Here is a 21,676-nt window from a genome sequence, read left to right on the forward strand (position 1 = left end):
GGTGGGTACCAGGGTACTATATGCTCTCGTCAGCACGGCGATGGTAGACGCAGGGGTTCCTCACCTAGACCGCAAGGGTAAGGATATGTGCACCCCTGGCGAGCTTGTAGTGCTTCACAGCGTGGCTGTCTCATCCGTCTTGATGTGCAGCTCGTGCTTTGGCAGCAGATGGCTAGGTGCGGTACGTGCCTTCGCTCCCCCCCCCCCCTTCGATGCACCCTGTCCCGCCCCTCTTCTCGTCTCTTCCTCCTCGAATCCTCAGGTAGGAAATAAACGCATCGATTTTTCATTTTTCTTGGAAATTTGCACATCCTCGTTGTCTTCCCTTCGATTTCATTTTCGGGCCGCTCATTTTGTGTCAAATCGGCTCTTGCAAACGGGCCTCCTTCACGCAGCAGATGTTAACGCGAATCCTACGCACCATACGCACACTCAGCAATGGCATTTCACGAAATTCTTGCACGCTGGACGGACAAGAATGGTGTTGACCCTGACAACCTCGTTCTCAACACCACCAACGCCACCCTGATTGGTATGCAGAAGAAGTATTGCACTTTAGACGTTTGCCCAATGTCATGGGCCAACATATCGTACCTCCCCAACGTCGGTGGCAATGTCTTCTACCTGATCTGCTTCGCGGTCCTGTTGGGCGCACAGCTTTTCTATGGTATACGTGCCAAGACGTGGACGTACGCGTGGCCCATGGTCGCCGGCTTGCTGCTCGAAATCATCGGCTACATAGGCCGCCTGATGTTGCATAGCAACCCTTTCATCTTGAACAACCTCCTCCTGTGAGAAACCCCAGAAATTGCTGCCTTGTTCTTTGGCCAATGCACATCGTCTGACTGACTCCTTTCCGCAGGTACCTCGTCCCTCTGACCATCGGGCCGGCGTTCTTCACTGCTGCGATTTACATTTGTCTCGGCCGAGTCATCCACGTCGTGGGCCCTGAACACTCGCGAATTTCGCCAAAGATGTACACCTACATCTTCGTCGGCTTCGATCTCCTCTCGCTGATTCTGCAGGCCGCCGGAGGTGCCCTGGCTGCCACAGCCAAAGACCACGCGGGATCAATGCAGGGCGCAGACATCATGGTAGGTGGTCTGGCATCGCAGGTCGTATCTATGGTGTTTTTCATGGCACTTTGGGGCGACTTTATCCTGCGTGCCCGCAAGGCCAAGCTGGCTAGCTTTGCGCGATCCCATGAACTGTACCCGGAGCTGCGCGGCACTCGCAGCTTTGCTCTGTTCCGATGGTCCTTGGTAGCTGCTACAGTTCTCATCTTCATCCGTTGCGTTTACCGTGTTGCTGAACTCAAGGATGGGTTTTCCGGCGAGCTTGCGAACGACCAGACGGCCTTCATGATCCTCGAGGGGCCCATGATTATCCTTGCAGTCTTGGCTATGACTGTCTGCCATCCCGGACGTATGCTCGGTCACGCGTGGGCGTCGATTGGAAGACATCATGGCATGCAGCCCATCAAAGTGGATGCCGAGACCTCAGCCACCGAGCTTGCATATCAGGCTCCACTGGGAAGTGACAGTGACTCCGAAGGACAGAGACTTCGAATATATGGGCGAAAGTAGACATGATTGGCTTTGCCAGAGTGCTTGCATGGTCGTCAATGGGAAATATTATTGATGGTGGAATAGAGCGGGTTCTGAGAGCTGCCTGGGCAGTTGGCCGGCGGATACCTGCTGGGCGTTTGATTTGGGGATGGGGGTTGTAAATTCTGAAAACGGAGTCACTGCTGGCTGTCCGTCTATGTAGTCCCACAAGGCTCGCATGTAGCTCCTCGAAGTGTTTTGCAGAAAATGGGCTTCCGAGACTATTGTGCAATTCAAAATAATATACAGAATCATTTTAATACTCTATCGATATTGCGCATTGAGACTCAAGACCAAGACAAAATTTTTGATATTCACAACGTACTCTGCCTCAGTCTAGGCAAACCTCCTGATCAGCTTCACGCGAACGTCGGTTTTGGGGCTTCTCGAAGCTCCAGCAGTTCCCATTTCAGGGAAAACGATTCTGTCACCGTCTGCGGGGCTGATATCCCACATGAAAAAGAGACAAGAAGCGAAAGTGACCACCTCTCTCTCCGCAAAATAGCGTCCTTTGCACTTGTAGAGGCCGCCACCAAATGTGTGCAAATTTCTCATGTTGGCGCGCTGCGTGCCGTCTTTGAGGACCTCAATGAAACGTTGTGGTTCAAACTTGTCTGGCTCAGGAAAAATGCGAGGATCCCGCTGCATGTGGCCGTTCGCAAGGACGAGTGTGCTGCCCGCCGGAATGGTGTACGACTGGGCCTTGGCTTTCCCAAACATGGCGGCGTCGGCCACGGACTCGGTCAAGATGATGTCCTGGACCACATCTCGGGTGGCCAGGCCTGCCATACTGAGACGCATCGTCTCATAGAAGGCCGCCTTGACAAGTGGGCAATACTTGGTCAAACCGTCGACGTCGATGCTCAGTTTTGGCAAGCCATCTGGTCCACGCTCACCGGTCTCCGAGACCTTGATGTAGGTAGAGATCTCAGCGCGGATGGCAGAGAGCAACTCAGGCCTTGAGTATACGTGCAGGAGCATCCAAAATACGTTCTTGTTGGAGTTGACGTTGACTCCCCAGACGATTTGAGCGTCTTGCGTCTTTTGCAGAGTGGCAGATGCTCTCCTTTCGACGGCTGTCTTCACTCTTACTCGGAGGACTTCTGAGACCTCGTCGAGCTTCAGGTCCTTCCACCACGAGCCCGGGTCCTCACCAGCTTGGAGAGCTGCAACTGCTTCGTACCAATCGCGCATAGCAGCTGCTAGACGGTTACGGCCTGTTTTGGCACGACGGCCGGCTTTTGTGATCTTGGCGAGGCCTCTCACGAAGAAATGATGGATGCCACGATCAAAGTCGAACATATCTTCCAGAAGGCCCGGGTAGTTTTTGAGGAGCGATTTGCCCCAGAGAATATCGATGGCAATCTGGCCCATGTAGTTGTTAATCAAGCCGTACAGATCCGCCTCAGCGCTGTCATCTTTATTGTAGGTGACTCGACCATATCGCTCCCAAGAATTGTTGTAGTCCAGGCCAAGGGTCCGGGACTTTTCGTGAAAAGGCTTAGTGACAAGTCTCGCGGCTTCAGACTCCAGGGAACTGGCTGTTTTGTTGGTAGAGACCTTGACAAAATCCTCCCTCAGCATCATGTTGAGTGCATGGTGATCAGCGTGGAACGCATCTGGCTCATCGCGAGAGGCCCAGCCATCTTCCATAGTGGCATTATAAAACCATTGCAGCAACCTCTGTTTCGAAAGATCCGACTCCTTGGCTGCAAACACTTGCGAGACCATGGATGGCATGTAGACTACATAATACTTGCTCGGGCCGAGACGGTAAGATATCACACCATCCTGAGATACATCTCTCGGTTCAAGTCAGCATGTGTCTGTGAAGATTGAGAATTGCGTTCTACACACCTGCCTTTTGCCACCGTTCCATCGACGTCCCGTATAAAGGACAAGGCGGATCCCAAGAATGGTACCCAGTAGGGAACCCTAGTTACGGTCTTTTGTGGTGCATTTGTGTTCACACGTAGCAAAAAAGCCCTGAGTCCTGTAATTATACGCGTGACTAGGCAGAAGATGAGGAACGCAACGATTGATGAAAAAAAAGGTGAAATCCGGATGGGAAACGAGTTCAAAGTTGAGACTGTCCAGTCTCTCGCGGGCTCGGAGAGCAGTTCCTGCAAAGGACGGAGCCTGTGAGTGATCTCCATCTTGCACTCTTGGCTCGAAAACACAGCGACAGGTGGATGAAAACAACAGGCAAGACAACAGTTGTTCGGCACAAGACATTCCATGCACAGCACGTGCGCATTGGCGCTCTGGTAGGAAGACCCATTTTAATTTTCAATAATGCTGATATCATCTCTCAGCAAATCGCCGTGTGCCAGCCTAGGCATGGGTCGAGCCACGCCGTGTCTTTGATGATGGCCACGCTGAGGACGTTTAATTACATATAGTCTTACGTGCACGTATCATGGGTCCGTGACCAAAGTTGGGAAGGTACGCGGAGGCAAGTACACACCTAGTACTGACATATGCACGTAAACGGCTGGTGAGCGCATGCATCTCACTTACTAACCACCTTGCGTCACTTTAGGGCGTTCACAGACGTGGAGGTGCGTCCTATACCAAGATGGAATGTAGCCCGCCCTGCGTGGATCTGTGATTAATTACGTGAGATTTAGGCGCCACAAGCGTCCATAGCGTCACACAATCTAGATCCGAAAACCTGTACGTCAGCCCCGGTACGAATCCATTCTCTTTTCTAGAATCCTCCGGCTTCTATTCCTCTTTTGTACTATCAAAATGTGTGGGGTCTGAATCCCATGATATAACCGAATGCGATACGCCCGGCTTCACATCATTTGCCATCGCACATGGGCAAATAACTCAATCATCACAAGCCAACATGAGCTGCAGCCGAGTGCAACCCAGCTTGGGTTAGAGGAGCGCGTCTGCAGTCACCTTGTCCAACCAACCGAATGAGTCTTGGACCTCTCCGCGCATGATCCGTCTCAACTCAGCTGTCAGCTTTGCGGTACATTCTCCGGCGGTTTCTCCGTAGATGAACTTGTCCCCTGTCGAAGGACGCACGAGAAGCCTGATGGGGAGCAGGGAGGCGGCTGTGCCAACGGCGACGACCTCATCGAAATCCTTGCACTCCGACCAGGGGATCTCACGCTGCTCCACGGTCCAGCCGAAGCTGCGAGCAAGTGCAAGAACACTGTCGCTGGTAATGCTCTGCACGACGTTGTTCGAATCGGGCACCACAACTGTAACGGTCCCAGTGTCTCCTTTGGCATGTTTGATGCCCACGAAGCCCGAGGTCGAGAACTCCTCGACGCAGGTGCGTGTCTGAGCATCCAAGTGCAGAGTGACATGGAAACCCTCAGCCCTGGCTCTATCAGTGTAGCGAATGGCCGGTGCATAGTTGCCACCAACCTTGGCGCCGCCGGTCCCACGTGGGGCAGCGCGGTCGAAGTCCTCGATCACGCACGCAGGCAGAGGCTGTACACCATGGTACGTGGTTCCAGGCTGCACGTAAACTGCAAAGGTGAACTCGGCAGGGGCCGTAAGTGCCAGGTGCCCTGAGCTTCCAAAGACCAGTGGGCGCACGTAGAGCAGGGCCTCCGAGCTGTTCGGGCCGACCCACTCACTATTTCGCGCCACGGCGAGCTTGACACATTTGAGGAAGTGGGATTCCGGGATGGCAGGGATGGACACGCAGGCAGCCGACGAGGAGAGGCGCGCGGCGTGCTCCGAAGGGCGGAAGACGTGAATGGTCCCATCCGAGGCGCGATGGGCCTTCAATCCTTCGTAGGCTTGCATACCTGGAAATACCCTCAAACATCAGTCCTGACCCCACAGAGAAAAAAAAGAGCGTTGTGGCCATGGGGATCTAGATGCTTACCGTAGTTGAGAGCCGGTGAGAGACCGTGCACCCGAATGTATGGGTCATGCACGAACTTGGGCTCGCTCCATTTCTCATCCGTGGCCGTGTACGTGGATTCTACATGTCCGTTCACTATTCTAATCTCGTCAGTACAACTGGCTACTTCAGTAGAGACAGACGGAGAATTACAGTTACACAAGGTAGTACGTACCCTCGTCCTGGACTGCAAGACTGAGTTTGTCCCATTGCACAGTCTCCCTCGGCGGAAGTGGAAAAGACATGATGTTTCTAGAAATGATGCTGATTTGGGCTTGAGTCTTGGGCGGGTGTCTCTTTGGATGGCACAGTCCCCGATGTTCTGAGATACACTTCCCATAATAGAACATCACACTGTCATTGCATCGTATTTGTACTTGCTCCGGTTCTGGTCCGATGCTGTTACCAGCCTATGAGCTCAGATAGCATGGGCTTCGTCAGGGAGGGATTCTCATTGTCCATTTTACGGCATACAGTATGGGTCGCGGACGAGGTCCCTTGGTATGTCCACTCCATGCTCAGGCCTACTAGTGCTGACCATGTCCAGAACTTCAGAATCCCATGTATCACACGTTTTGCTTTCCTTCCAATCAATGGCCAAGCTGATTCGTGAAACCCTGATGTGACAGTACCTGGCATCACATACTGATACTCCAACACCAAGTACAATTATTATGGGCCCTGGAGGTAGTCAGATTGTCTAATGCATGCTTTATTGCACCATTGATCCTAATACTGGATCATGATGCATCCTATGGGATGGAGAACCCTTGCCCATATGCATGCACGACAAAAACCAGCCCACCTTTTTCCCCCTTCTACCAAATTAGGCAATATGGATAATGTTCCTTTCGGTACTAACTTCGAGTAGGGAAACAGAGTTTGCTCAAGGGTAGGGCGTGGCCTAAGACAAGGCAGGGCGTCTGGATGGGCATGGCGGCTTGTCAGCGTGCGAAATCCAGCAGCATTTGAAGACACGATGTTGCAGCCGGGCTTTAATTCGCAGGGAGGGTCCCAGACAAGTCGTCCGAGCATCCCTATCCTTTAACTCATGCATGTACCAGAGTATTCTTGTTCCTAGGTACCTCGTATCTGCCTCACGAAGTGCACAAACGAGATATCCAACTTTGTCTGAGGCCATGGCGAATTTCCACATGGGGTGACGCTCGATAAAGATCCTCGGAATAAACAATCACTTCCAAGGTGGCCTGGCGCATGTCCAGGAAAATTCATAGGTCAATCAAAAATTTCATCCAGTATCACCGCCGTTGTGGCGATGTATGCAGTTGAGATATTCACTTGTGGAAGGATACCAACTACGTGCATGTGCTGACAGCCTAGACGCCATTGGCATGCATTTTGGCAGCTCTGGGCAATGATGCTGACCGTGCATGGTACATTAGTCTCCAAACTGTTTGTTTGACGCCCGTTGAGGAGCGAAGGAGTTCACCAAGACCTCGGCGGTTCTTCAAAGAGGATGTTCTCCGGAGGAATGCATTGATTGCTGTGCAAAGAGAGGTGTTGACTAACAGACCAACGGCCCAGACCAGAGTTCTGAGATCATAGCGTCGTATGATCAACAAAGTGAGCCCAGCAAATGGAAAAAGCCGACGAATTGGATGATCGTCCAGTAGCTCTACAAGACGGAAGGATTGGTACGGTTAGCTCCACAAGACCCGAAGGAATGGTTCAGTGAGACTGGCTCAACTGATCCGAGAATCCTACGTGCCCGATGGATTGAAGATGGATTCGCGTACCTGGCACACTGCACTACTGGACTCACCGCCAACCACCGCATTGACGAGTCCGAGCACATGAGTGGCGAAGCCCCCTTGCGAATCATCTCGATGTCCTCACACGGTGTCTCGAGGGTGCAGTGCATGTAAGCCTTGAGAACGGGTGAATTTACCAAAAAAAAAAAATGGTGAAGTTCACCACCTAAACCCTGGATACGAGGTCTCGAGGGCAACATCTAGGGGTCAGCGCCAAGGCGGTGAACTGATGCAAAGTAGACAATCAATCATGAATATTCTTCAAATCCACGTGTAGGAAAGAAAACCTTCGCACTTCAGAGTACCTGAGCCAGAAGTTCGGGCGTGTTTTAATCCAAGAGCGTCACTGGCGAAAACGAGCCTGGGTTATCCAGGATCACCGCATATTCGTTCGGCTCATGCTTGATAGTCGATGTCTCGTGGAAAGAAGCAGCACTGAAACCGTCCACTTCAATCCCCATCCAGCCAATGCGCCCTCTATGGGGCTGATTGTGTCATCCCTGCCAGCTACAAGCAATTCCACATCGCTGATATTGCCGAAGAATTCTAAAAGCGGCGCCAGGAAGCACCGCGTTCATGTTGAACTCAGTTCTGGGAGAGTCTCAAGATCCTGCTCGTCGTCATGGCCATTCGACTTCCGCGCTGAGAGCTCGCTAGCCAGACACTCGAGCTCTGAGGAGCCTTGAGATCCGAAATGCCGGTCATGCCCCCGCTGAGGTCTACTCTCAAGGAGAAGTCTGTGCCGCCCGTAAAATGAGTGGAGCGGTCATGAGAGCAACGATAATAGCAGCCATCTCTCCTCCTTTTCAGCAGTGGCATGTAGTGCAGTGAGAGTATTGACCAAACGCACACTTGTTCGACTGACGACATCATGGCGTCGATGGGCCACAGTCATCTCCAGATCCATGTAGAGGCTCTCCGACTCGGTCGAGGATAAGCCAACGATGCCATTACGAGCCGAGTGGTAGAGTTGAGTTAGTCCTGCAAGGCCCAGGTCCACCAGGAATCGTAGAGATGAGCGTTTTTGTTGGCAAGTACGACCCTCGTCACTTGGAAGGCTACTTTAGTTATCCCCTCCGAGGCACGTAGCCTCTTAGAACTTAGACAAAACAATACCAATACATAATTGCTTCCCATATAATTATTATATATATAAGAAACCTATTAATACTAATTAATAGTCATAGGTATTATAAATTAATAAGGTAAAAGAGGCAACCCTATAAGGATTTCTGTTGGCAAGTATAACCCTTGCTATTAAGAGGCTACTTTAGTTATCCCCTACAAAGCACATAGCCTCTTAGAACTTAAACAGAATAACATTAATACATAATTGCTTCCTATACAATTATTATACATATAAGAGATTTATTAATACTAATTAATAATTATAGGCATTATAAATTAACAAAGTAAAAAAGGCAACCCTATAAGGATTTTCCTAACCCAAAATCATATCCTCCTTATTAATAAGCGCTATATAGCAATAATTACTTCTTTAGGCCTCCCTGCATTATTAAACTCCCTAAGTAAACATTATAAAGATTAAATAAACCAAGTAGCATTCCCTATAACATCCATATATATATTTATCACTATTTAAGAGATATATATTCATTATGCATAAGACTTTATTAAAAACAAACTTATTATAAACCCATTTTTAAATCCTTTGGTAAAACCTAATAAAGCTCCGTTTTATTAATAAACAAAGCTTATAATTATCGCAACTATTAAATAAATAAGGCTCGCAATTATCGCAATTACTAAAGCTAACGCAACGCTATATTATAAGTAAGCGCAAATTATGCACTATGCTTTTAACTAATATAGAAGAACCTAACGATAAAAAAAAGCCTTAGCTTCCAAGGCTTAAAGGAATTAATAATTTCTTCCTTTTAATAACCATAACTTACTCTTTATTAAATTACCATTATTAACTTACTCCTAAACATTACCTATTTTATTAACATCTCTTTTTATTTTATTAATCTCACTCCTTATAATATTTATTATAAAAACTTATAAGAATAGCTAATAACGCCAAGGAGCTACTAGCTTTTATTAAAGGGTATATAATTAACAAAATGCTTGCTTAAACTTTAATTAACCTAGCTTATTATAAATATATTAACTTAAAATTATGGTTTACAGCCCCTATATAGAAAGCATTAATAAAATACCTAATTACCTATTTAGCAAATACTTTAGCAAGCTATATGCAATAAAACCTTTATAATAACAACCTTTTTATTACTTATTACAAGAACTATATAGCATGGATATAAGTAATATTTAAAGCACTACCAAATCCTTATTAATAATATTTAAAAGTCTTCCTTTAAATGCAAAGCATTTATATAAGATGTAATAATTAACTTATAGCATTATAGTTAATTGCTATAGCCTAAGCTAAAGAAAGATTAAAATAAATTAATAATAAGCTTTATAATGCCCTGTTAGCCCTAAAATTAAATATAAATAAATATTGTATATAACTTTAAAAATAGCAACCATAAATATAGCCTTTATAAAAACTATAAGCAGGCTTTAAACAATAATAATTACTAAAAGGGTAATCCTTAGGACAATATTTATCGCCATTACTAGCTTTAGGCATGCAATTATAAAACCTAAACTTAATAATATAATCCATTAAAAACTAATATAGCTAATAAAGCCTATTATTATTAATAAAGAAATAAAAACAAAGCTTATATTAAAAATATATACTATACTTAGCATAACCTTAAGCTATCCTAAAAATACCTTTATTAAATAAAAAGTATAACTTATATAAAACTCTTTCCTTATAATATATTTTTAATAAATATTTAAATTTAATAAAGTTAATATAATTTATAAAAACCTTTAATAACTCTTATAAGTATACTAAAAACCTATATAATTTATTAAATAATAAGATAAAAATATTTTTTAATATCTATTATTATGCTAAAATTTAACTAAATTAATTCCATATAGTTTTTCCCTAAATATTTAAAAATTAAGCTAAGGCCTATTACCTTTATTTTATAAATTAAACTAATATATTTATAATAATATACCTTAAAATTAAAATGCATTTTAATATAAACCTTAATTATTAATATTATTATATAAATTAAATAATAATAATATTTATAAAAATAAAAGCATAAAACTTAAATAAAGACTTGCATAAGGTTTTATATTTAATGCTTAATAAGCTATAACTTTATTAATAAGCATTAAGCCAAAACTATGCTAAGAAAAATAACTTAAGAATAATAATAATTAAAGCTTATAAAAAAGTTCCTAAGCTAAAAATAACTCTTTTTAAGCCAGCTTAACTATATAAAGAGTTATTTTCAAACTTAAAATCTATAATAAAAATATAATTTAACTATATAACTATAATTTATATTATAAATAAAGTCTTAAATTAATATTATATTAATTATAAGTATAATAGTTAAAAGCTAAAAGGAAAATAATAATTATAATCTTAAGCATTTTAAAGAAATTAAAGATTTAGCCAACTAAACCCAAATTATTTAAGCTTTAGGCAGCTAAAATCTTATAATATTAGCTATAAAGCTTAAAGTAATAATACTTATAAAGAAAAAGGAGGAAAACAACTTTAAAAGAAAAGATATTATATTTATAAAAAAAAAGGATGCTAATTAATTAAACATTTAGCTAATAAGCAATATTTAATAAAAAGAAGCTACTTAACATAATATAAATATAAAGGTTATAATAATAACTTTAATACTTTTCTAAGTAAGTTTAAAAAATATAAAATAAATAATAAAAATAAATTTTATAAATATAAAGATAAATAAGATTAAGATAATAATTATAATAGCAATACCTATGTTATAAAGGTGGGACTTAATAAAAAGATTTATTATATAAATATTAATTTCCTAGCTAATAAAGCATTTATGCATTAAATTACGAAAAACAATATCTTTTAAATAAAGATAATTATTATAGCTAATTAATTTATCTTAAAAAATAAATATAATTAAACTTATTTTTAAAGAATCTTGCTAAATATAAGAGCATTATTAATATCCATAATTAAATATAAGCAATTTCTTGCATTATAATAAAAAAACTTAAAGTATTAAATTAATATAATTGCTATAGGAAAAGCTAAAATTAAATTTAATAATAAAATAATTATTAATTTACTTAGCATAATAGAAATTTCTACCCTAATTAATTATATTAACTTTCATATTATTTAAATATAAACCCCATTCTTGCTTTACTTAGTAAATATAAATAGGCTTTAAGTATATTATAATAATATTATAAATAAAATAATTTCCTTTAACGATGTAATTATTATATTAATACTTAAAAAATAGAGTTACTTATGATTTTTCTTAAATCAAATTATTAATGCTATATATTTCCTCTTAAAAATAAAAATAAAGAAACTTTATCATTACTTTAAATACCTATTAATAAATTAACTATACTAAATGCTTAAAAAAGCCAGCAATTTAAATATTAATAAATAAGCAATAATAAAAATTAAGAAAATATATTATTATTATTAAATAAGCAAACTCGCGCCTAAATATTTTAAGTTTATATTATATAATAATTATAAATTTAATTATAAAATCTTAATTAATATAATATATTTAAATAAACATTTAATCCTTTACATTATAAACTAAGCCATTGCTTTTCAAAAAGCAAAATTCTTAAAATCTATATTTATAAAAACTATATAGCAAATACTACAAATGCTTTAAATTAATATATACTAAGGACTACCAAATATCATTAAATATAATATAGGAATAAACTTTATATCTTTAGAATTCCATTTAAAGATATAAATAATAGGAATTAAATGCAAATAAATCCCTATAAAGATACATTAATTCATTAAGAAAGTTAAAAGATATTATTAAGCCCTTAAATAAATATATAAAATCCTATACATTAAACTATATAATAATATAAATAATAATACTATCCTGCAGATAGCTATAAAAGCTATTAACAATACTGCTAAACTAAATAAACTAATCCCTACGCTCTTAGTCTTTAATACCTACCCATAAGTATTGCATAAGTTACCATCATTACCATTAACATAAAAGCAAGCAAAAGCTATTTTAAAGGCCATAAAAATACTGCAAAAAACTATAGCTAAACAGTAAATACAAAACGCATTAAACACTAAGGTTAAACCTATTTCCAATATAAAATATCCGTTATAATGCAAAGTTTATATATAAAGAAAGAAAAAAGAATAAAAGAGTCCATATAAGGTCATTACCATAAATAATTATAATATAACCTTAAATATACTAAATAAAGCCGCAACGTTTAAATTAATGGTTATTTAACCATACTACTAAGATAATAATAAGGAAATGCAACCCTTGTAAGCAAAAAACCCAGCTATAAAACCTTAAATACAACTTATTATATAACCACCATTATTAAAAACAAAAGATTGCATTATTATATTATATATCTTAAAGAAAGAAAATAAAAACTATAACCTAGCAATTAAACTAAAACAAGATAAAGTTATTATAATACCAAGCTTACCATTTAAAAAATTTAATAAAATAAAAATTAATAACCTTATTACTAAAGATATCTTTTAAATTAAGAAATAATTAACAAAGCAATATAATAAACATTATCTTTTTAAGTCCTATATAATATAAAAAATAAAAGGCAAAACCACAAAACTATATAAGAAATCCCAATTTATTATTCAAGATTATAATAATAATAAAAAGAAATTAATCTTAACGCAAAGCCCAACTATTTAAAGAATAAGCTAATAAACAATCCTTATACTTACTCCCTTATTAATTTAAAAAAAAGGCATAATTTTTATACTTTAAAATATTACCCAAGCCTACTTTTAAATAAAATCAAAACTATGCAAAATAATCCTTATAAAGCTACCAAAGGAATTAAAGAATAAATACCCTTTAAGTATAATTATCTATATTATCCAACCCTTATATAATATAGCAAAATCTAGCATTTACTAATTCAATATATATTATAAATATTATTAATAAAAGCTTAAAATAAACTACTCTATATATAATCCTTACTTAATAATTATAAAGCCTGCACAACCCTTTAAGATAATAAGTATATAAATAAATAATACATTAATTCTATTTATACCAAAATTTTAAAATAAAAAAAAAACCAAAATAAAGGCTGCAAAATTATAAGGAAAATTAAAATAAGAGCTAACGCCTAAAAACCCAATAGATTATAATAAGGCTTATATAACCATAAACACCATTAACTTAATTACTATTTAATAAAAGGGATAGGCCGATAAACTTACCCTTATTAATATAATAATTAAAGACGTTCCCTAAAGATACCTTAAATAAAAAACCTGCAAAGCATATATAACTTTAATTTATTAATTAAAAGCCTTATATAATCTTTTAATAGCTATATAAATATAAAACTTAAAAATAAGAAATCATAAGAGCCTAAATATATAATTATTATAGCAAATAAATAACGCTATGCAAGAAATTAAATATATACCCTTTAATCTTAAAATAGTGAAACTTTTTATATTTGCAAATAAATTATTTATAAACAATTAAGACTTAACATTTTAATTTAAATATATTATCATCCTTATAAATAAAACTTATAAGAAAACCAAGGAATTTATAATAATAAGCAATATTCTTTATTAATTATTAATAAAGTATAAATATATTACTTAAAGCATATTAATAAGCAAAATTTATAATATAATAAATAAAGTAAATATTAAAATCTCCTTAGCTATAACAATTAAGATAGCTATGAAATAACTTTTATTACTAAATATATCTTTAATTATTTATATAAACTTATATAGCCTATATAAATGCCTTATAAAGCTAGGAATAATAAAGAAAAAGCGCCTTATAATTAATATTATATTATTATAAAAATTATATAAAATAAAAAAAATTATTAAAGTAAGGTAAATAAATAAAAAAGATAACTTTACTAATATAATAATAAAACCAACTTTAAATACTGCATTATAAAAGCTTATTAATAATAATAAACTTTATATATAGATAAATAAATTAATTAAGAAACCTAAAGTAACCCCTTTTTATTAAGAAAGGAGCAACTTATTGCTAATATCTTTTCCTTTTAACCTTGCTGCCGCTAACTATAAAACCTTATACTTTCTAAACTTAAAACCTTTAATATAAACTTTAACCTTTTATACTTTAACTAATACCTTTTTAATACCTTATTATATATAAGGATAACCTTATAATCATTAATATTATTAACGATTATTATTTTAAAGTTAACTTTATTATTATTATTACCTTTTATTACTATTTATTAATGATAATATTAAAACTAACTTTTATTAAATTTATTTACAATTTATTAACTTTTTTTATAATTAAAGAATAAATTAATAATTATTATATAATAATTATAAAGTTTTGCACTATAAATACTTATTTTAATTACTAAATTTCTATAAAATCTTTTCCTTCCCATTATAATAGAAAACATTAATAATAACTTGCAAAAGTTATTTAACACTTTTATTAACATGCCTTATAAGGATAATAATAGCAAGCAAAATCATTTAGCAAACATTGTATTTACTACCCACGTTAAAGATACAACTAATATAACCATCACCATAACTACCATTAATATAACCAACACTAAAGGTAGCCTTACCGCAACCCTTAACCAAAATCAAGATTCCCTTATAAACATTATAATTACAACCTTAACCAACAAAATAAATATCACAACTACATTCCTACTAAGCAATAAAATAAAGATTAAAATTATTACTAAAGCTATAAAAAGAGCCAAAATCACCTTAATTAATAAGGATAAAAATAAGCTTATTAATCTTACTAGCTCTTATAGCAAGGTTATCGCTAATAATGCTTATTTAATAAATATTAATAAGAATATTAATAATAATAACTTTTATCCGCTTGCTTATTTAATAAATATTAATAAAAATATTAATAATAACAACTCTTATCCGCTTAATACCAATAGCAATCCAATTATTATTAATAATAAAAATAATTAAAACTAAGCTAACAAAATCTTAATAAAGATTATAAAAACCACCTTTAAATTTACTTTCATGCTAAGCATTAAAAAAAGCAAGCTGCTTATTAAAATAAACTCTTAAGAAATTATTAAAATTAATAAGCTAAAGACCATAGCTATAACCTAAGCTAAGATACTTTTTTTAAATAACGCCATTATAATAGCTATTATCTAAATTATTAATAACTTTTAATATTAAAATAAGCAAATATTTTTTAATAATATAATTAAAAAGCTATGCATTTATATTAAAAGCATTAAAACTCTTAATATAAGATTGCATAATATCCCTAACAATAAGAATTACTAAGGTAACTACCATCTTAAATACTAAATTATTATAATCTCTGCAATAAACAACTTAATAAGAATTTTAATCCTAAGTATCTTTTATATATATTAAACTAAAAAGATTTAGCTATTAAAAAACTAAATTACCATATTAACCTAACTTTAAAACTTTTTATACTAAACTATCAATAAGTATATATAAGGCCTATATATAAAGGGACTTATTAAGAAATATATATTACCACCTAAGCAACCCAAGCAAAAGATAATTATTAAGGAAATTAAAAAGAATAATAAAAAATAAGAAAAGAAAATAATAAATAAATAAGCTACTTATAATACTTAATTTTAAGAAAATAAAAAGTAACTAAAGGAAATTAATTTAAAGCAATACTAAGCGTATTTTAATAATAAGAATAAGGATAAAAACAATAATATTTATATTATAAAAATATATAATAAAAATAAATGCAAGCTAAAGAATCCGGCATTAACTTTATAGGCATTAACTTTCCTTATAAAGAAAAAATTTAAAACCAAAGCCTTTGCGCGGAAATTAATAATCTCCGTAAAGAAGCAACCTTAAAAGCTAAGTATTAAAAATAATAAGTATAATATTTAAGGGATGATATAATAACGATAATTATAAATTTAAGAAATAATATAATAATAAGGATTGCTAAGACTTGCTTTAAAACTTATAAGTTATAATTTTAGGCCTTTTTAATAATGCTTTCTTATAATAAAGGTTATATATATATAATATGCAATAAATTATAATTTTAGGCTAACTATAATAAAGATTATATATACTTATTAAAAGAAGAGAAAACTTTAAGTATTAATAAGTATAACTCTTGTTATTAAGAGGCTACTTTAATTATCCCCTACAAGGTACGTAGCCTCTTAAAACTTAAATAAAACAACACCAATACACAATTGCTTCCCATATAATTATTATATGTACGAGAGACTTACCAACAATTTCCTTAACCTAAAAATTATATCTTCCTTATTAATAAGCGCTATATAGTAATAATTACTTCTTTAAGCCTTTCTGTATTATTAAACTCCTTAAGCAAATATTATAAAGATTAAATAAACTAAGTAATATTTCCTATAATATTTATATATATATTTATTATTATTTAAAAAATATGCATTTATTATGCATAAAACTTTATTAAAAATAAACCTATTTTTAAATCCTCTTTAAAACCTAGCTAAACTTAATAAAGCTTCATTTTATTAAATAAATAAAGCTTGTAATTATTATAATTATTAAATAAATAAAACTTATAATTATTGCAATTATTAAAGCTAACGCAATGCTATATTATAAATAAGCGTAAGTTATGCATTATACTTTCGGTTAATATAAAAAAATTTAATAATAAGAGAAAGCCTTAGCTTTTAAAACCTAAAGGAATTAAAAACTTCTTCCTCCTAATAACCATAACTTACTTATTATTAAACTACTATTATTAACTTACTTTTAAATATTACTTATTTTATTAATATTTCTTTATTTTATTAATTTTACTTCTTATAATATTTGCTATAAAAACTTATAAGCATAGCTAATAATATTAAAAAGCTATTAACTCTTATTAAAAGGTATATAGTTAATAAAATGCTTACTTAAACTTTAATTAACTTAACTTATTATAAATATATTAACTTAAAATTATAGTTTACAACCCTTATATAAAAAGCATTAATAAAACACTTAGTTACTTACTTAATAAGTACTTTAGCAAGCTATATATAATAAAACCTTTATAATAATAACCTTTTTATTACTTATTATAAAGATTATGCAATATAAATATAAGCAATATTTAAAGCATTGCTAAATCCTTATTAATAATGCTTAAAAGTTTTTCTTTAAATATAAAGCATTTATATAAAATGCAATAATTAACTTATAGCATTATAATTAATTATTATAGCTTAAGCTAAGAAAAGATTAAAATAAATTAATAATAAGCTTTATAATGCCTTGTTAACCCTGGAATTAAATATAAATAAATATTGTATATAACTTTAAGAATAATAATTATAAGCATAGCCTTTATAAAAGCCATAGGCAAGCTTTAAATAATAATAATTATTAAAAAGATAATTCTTAAAATAATATTTATTATTGCTATTAACTTTAAATGCATAATTATAAAACTTAAACTTAATAATGTAATTTATTAAAAATTAATATAATTAGTAAAGCTTATTATTATTAATAAAAAAATAAAAATAAAGCTTATATTAAAAATATATATTATACTTAATATAACCTTAAGCTGCCTTAAAAATGCCTTTGCTAAATAAAAAGTATAACTTATATAAAACTCTTTCTTTATAATATATTTTTAATAAATACTTAAATTTAGCAAAGTTAGCATAATTTATAAAAACTTTTAATAACTTTTATAAATATATTAAGAACTTATATAACTTATTAAATAATAAAATAAAGATATTTTTTAATATTTATTATTATGTTAAAATTTAATTAAATTAATTCTATATAGTTTTTTCTTAAATGCTTAAAAATTAAGCTAAGGCTTATTATCTTTATTTTATAAATTAAATTAATATATTTATAATAACATATTTTAAAATTAAGATATATTTTAATATAAATCTTAATTATTAATATTATTATATAAATTAAATAATAATAATATTTATAAAAATAAAAGCATAAAACTTAAATAAAAATTTATATAAGGTTTTATATTTAATGCTTAATAAGTTGTAATTTTATTAATAAGCATTAAGTTAAGATTATGCTAAGAAAGATAACTTAAAAATAATAATAATTAAAGCTTATAAAGAAGTTTTTAAGCTAAAAATAGCTCTTTTTAAGTTAATTTAATTATATAAAGAGTTATTTTTAAACCTAAGATTTATAATAAAAATATAGCTTAGCTATATAACTATAATTTATATTATAAATAAAATCTTAAATTAATATTATATTAATTATAAATATAATAATTAAAAGCTAAGGAAAAAATAATAATTATAATTTTAAGCATTTTAAAAAAATTAAAGATTTAGCTAATTAAACCTAAGCTATTTAAACTTTAAGTAATTAAAATCCTATGGCATTAATTATAAAGCTTAAAATAATAATGCTTATAAAAAAGGAAAAAAATAATCTTAAAAAAAAAGATATTATATTTATAAGAAAAAGGGATGTTAATTAATTAAATATTTAACTAATAAGCAATATTTAATAAGAAAAACTTACTTAATATAATATAAATATAAAGATTATAATAATAACTTTAATACTTTTTTAAGTAAGTTTAAGAAATATAAAATAAATAATAAAAATAAATTTTATAAATATAAAGATAAATAAGATTAAGATAATAATTATAATAGTAATGCTTATATTATAAAGGTAAAACTTAATAAGGAGGTTTATTATATAAATATTAATTTCTTAATTAATAAAGCATTTATATATTAAATTATTAAAAATAACATTTTTTAAATAAAAATAATTATTATAGCTAGCTAATTTATTTTAAAGAATAAATATAATTAAATTTATTTTTAAGAAATTCTGCTAAATATTAAAGCATTATTAATATTTATAGTTAAATATAAGTAATTTCTTATATTATAATAAGAAAACTTAAAGTATTAAATTAATATAATCGCTATAAGAAAAGCTAAAGTTAAATTTAATAATAAGATAATTATTAATTTACTTAGCATAATAAAAGTTTCCATCTTAATTAATTATATTAACTTTTATATTATTTAAGCATAAATCCCATTCTTACTTTGCTTAGTAAATATAAATAAGCTTTAAGTATATTATAATAATATTATAAATAAAATGGTTTTCTTTAATAATATAATTATTATATTAATACTTAAAAAATAAGGTTATTTATAATTTTTCTTAAATTAAATTATTAATACTATGTATTTTTTTTAAAGATAAAAATAAGGAGATTTTATTATTGCTTTAAATATTTATTAATAAATTAATTATGCTAAATGCTTAAAAAAGTTAGTAATTTAAATATTAATAAATAAGTAATAATAAAGATTAAGAAAATATATTATTATTATTAAATAAATAAACCCGCGTTTAAGCGTTTTAAGTTTACGTTATATAATAATTATAAATTTAATTATAAAATCTTAATTAATATAATATATTTAAGTAAATGTTTAATTTTTTATATTATAAATTAAGTTACTACTTTTTAAGAAGTAAAATTCTTAAAATTTATATTTATAAAGATTGCATAATAAATATTATAAATGCTTTAAATTAATATATATTAAGGATTATTAAATATTATTAAATATAATATAAGAATAAACTTTATATTTTTAAAATTTTATTTAAAGGCATAAATAATGAAAATTAAATATAAATAAGTCTTTATAAAGGCATATTAATTTATTAAGAAAGTTAAGAAATATTATTAAGCCCTTAAATAAGCATATAAAATCTTATATATTAAACTATATAATAGCATAAATAATAATGCTATTTTATAAATAGCTATAAAAGCTATTAATAATATTATTAAATTAAATAAACTAATTTTTATGCTCTTAATCTTTAGTGTTTACTTATAAGTATTATATAAATTATTATTATTATTATTATTATAAAAGCAAGCGGAAGTTATTTTAAAGGTTATAAAGATATTATAAAAAACTATAACTAAATAGTAAGTATAAAATGCATTAAATATTAAGGTTAAACCTATTTTTAATATAAAATATTTGCTATAATGCAAAGTTTGCATATAAAGAAAAAGAAAGGGATAAAAGAGTTTATATAAGGTTATTATTATAAATAGTTATAATATAACCTTAGATATGCTAAATAAAGTTATAATATTTAAGTTAATAATTATTTAATTATATTATTAAAATAATAATAAGGAAATGTAATCCTTATAAGTAAAAAACTTAATTATAAAACCTTAAATGCAACTTATTATATAATTTATTATTATTAAATAAAAAAAACTATATTATTATATTATATATTTTAAAGAAAGAAAATAAAAATTATAATTTAATAATTAAATTAAGATAAGATAAAATTATTATAATATTAAGCTTATTATTTAAAAAGTTTAATAAAATGAAAATTAATAACTTTATTATTAAAGGTATTTTTTAAATTAAAAAATAGTTAGTAAAGTAATATAGTAAATATTATTTCTTTAAGTTTTATATAATATAAAAGGTAAAAGGTAAAATTATAAAACTTTATAAAAAATCTTAATTTATTATTTAAGGTTATAATAATAATAAAAAGAAATTAATTTTAATGCAAAGCTTAATTATTTAAAGAATAAGCTAATAAATAATCCTTATACTTACTTTTTTATTAATTTAAAAAAAAGGCATAATTCTTATACTTTAAGATATTACTTAAATTTATTCTTAAGTAAAGTTAAAATTATATAAAATAATCCTTATAAAGCTATTAAAGGAATTAAAGAATAAATACCCTTTAAGCATAATTATTTATATTATTTAATCCTTATATAATATAATAAAATTTAGTATTTATTAATTTAATATATATTAAAAACATTATTAATAAAAGCTTAAAATAAACTACTTTATATATAATCCTTATTTAATAATTATAAAGCCTGCATAACCCTTTAAAATAATAAGTATATAAATAAATAATATATTAATTTTATTTATATTAAAATTTTAGAATAAGGAGGAAATTAAGATAAAAGCTATAAAATTATAAAGAAAATTAAAATAAGAGTTAATACTTAAAAACTTAATAAATTATAATAAGGCTTATATAACTATAAATATTACTAGCTTAATTACTACTTAATAAAAGGAATAGGTTAATAAACTTACCCTTATTAATGCAATAATTAAAGATACTTTTTAAAAATACCTTAAATAAAGAGCTTATAAAATATATATAGCTTTAATTTACTAATTAAAAGCTTTATATAATCTTTTAATAGCTATATAAATATAAAACTTAAAGGTAGAAA

General features: G+C 30.9%; 3 protein-coding genes across 3 annotated transcripts; 1 reads left to right on the forward strand and 2 right to left on the reverse strand.

The window, feature by feature from the left end:
- Nucleotides 1-438: 438 nt before the first annotated feature.
- On the forward strand, nucleotides 439-1,586 carry INS49_006417 (uncharacterized protein; the record flags this gene model as incomplete). Its single annotated transcript, XM_043167189.1, has 2 exons — nucleotides 439-791; nucleotides 863-1,586. 2 exons carry the CDS (start codon nucleotides 439-441, stop codon nucleotides 1,584-1,586), a joined length of 1,077 nt encoding a protein of 358 aa, XP_043028333.1.
- A 357-nt stretch (nucleotides 1,587-1,943) lies between these two features.
- INS49_006418 (uncharacterized protein) lies at nucleotides 1,944-3,338 on the reverse strand (the record flags this gene model as incomplete). Its single annotated transcript, XM_043167190.1, has 1 exon — nucleotides 1,944-3,338. The coding sequence occupies one exon, from the start codon at nucleotides 3,336-3,338 to the stop codon at nucleotides 1,944-1,946; it is 1,395 nt and encodes a 464-aa protein (XP_043028334.1).
- A 1,155-nt stretch (nucleotides 3,339-4,493) lies between these two features.
- Nucleotides 4,494-5,726, reverse strand: INS49_006419 (uncharacterized protein; the record flags this gene model as incomplete). The annotated part of the gene is made up of 3 exons (XM_043167191.1): nucleotides 4,494-5,383; nucleotides 5,464-5,577; nucleotides 5,657-5,726. 3 exons carry the CDS (start codon nucleotides 5,724-5,726, stop codon nucleotides 4,494-4,496), a joined length of 1,074 nt encoding a protein of 357 aa, XP_043028335.1.
- Between the last annotated feature and the right edge of the window lie 15,950 nt (nucleotides 5,727-21,676).

The sequence above is a fragment of the Diaporthe citri genome (assembly GCF_014595645.1).
Source record: "Diaporthe citri strain NFHF-8-4 chromosome Unknown scaffold_2, whole genome shotgun sequence".
Taxonomy (NCBI): domain Eukaryota; kingdom Fungi; phylum Ascomycota; class Sordariomycetes; order Diaporthales; family Diaporthaceae; genus Diaporthe; species Diaporthe citri.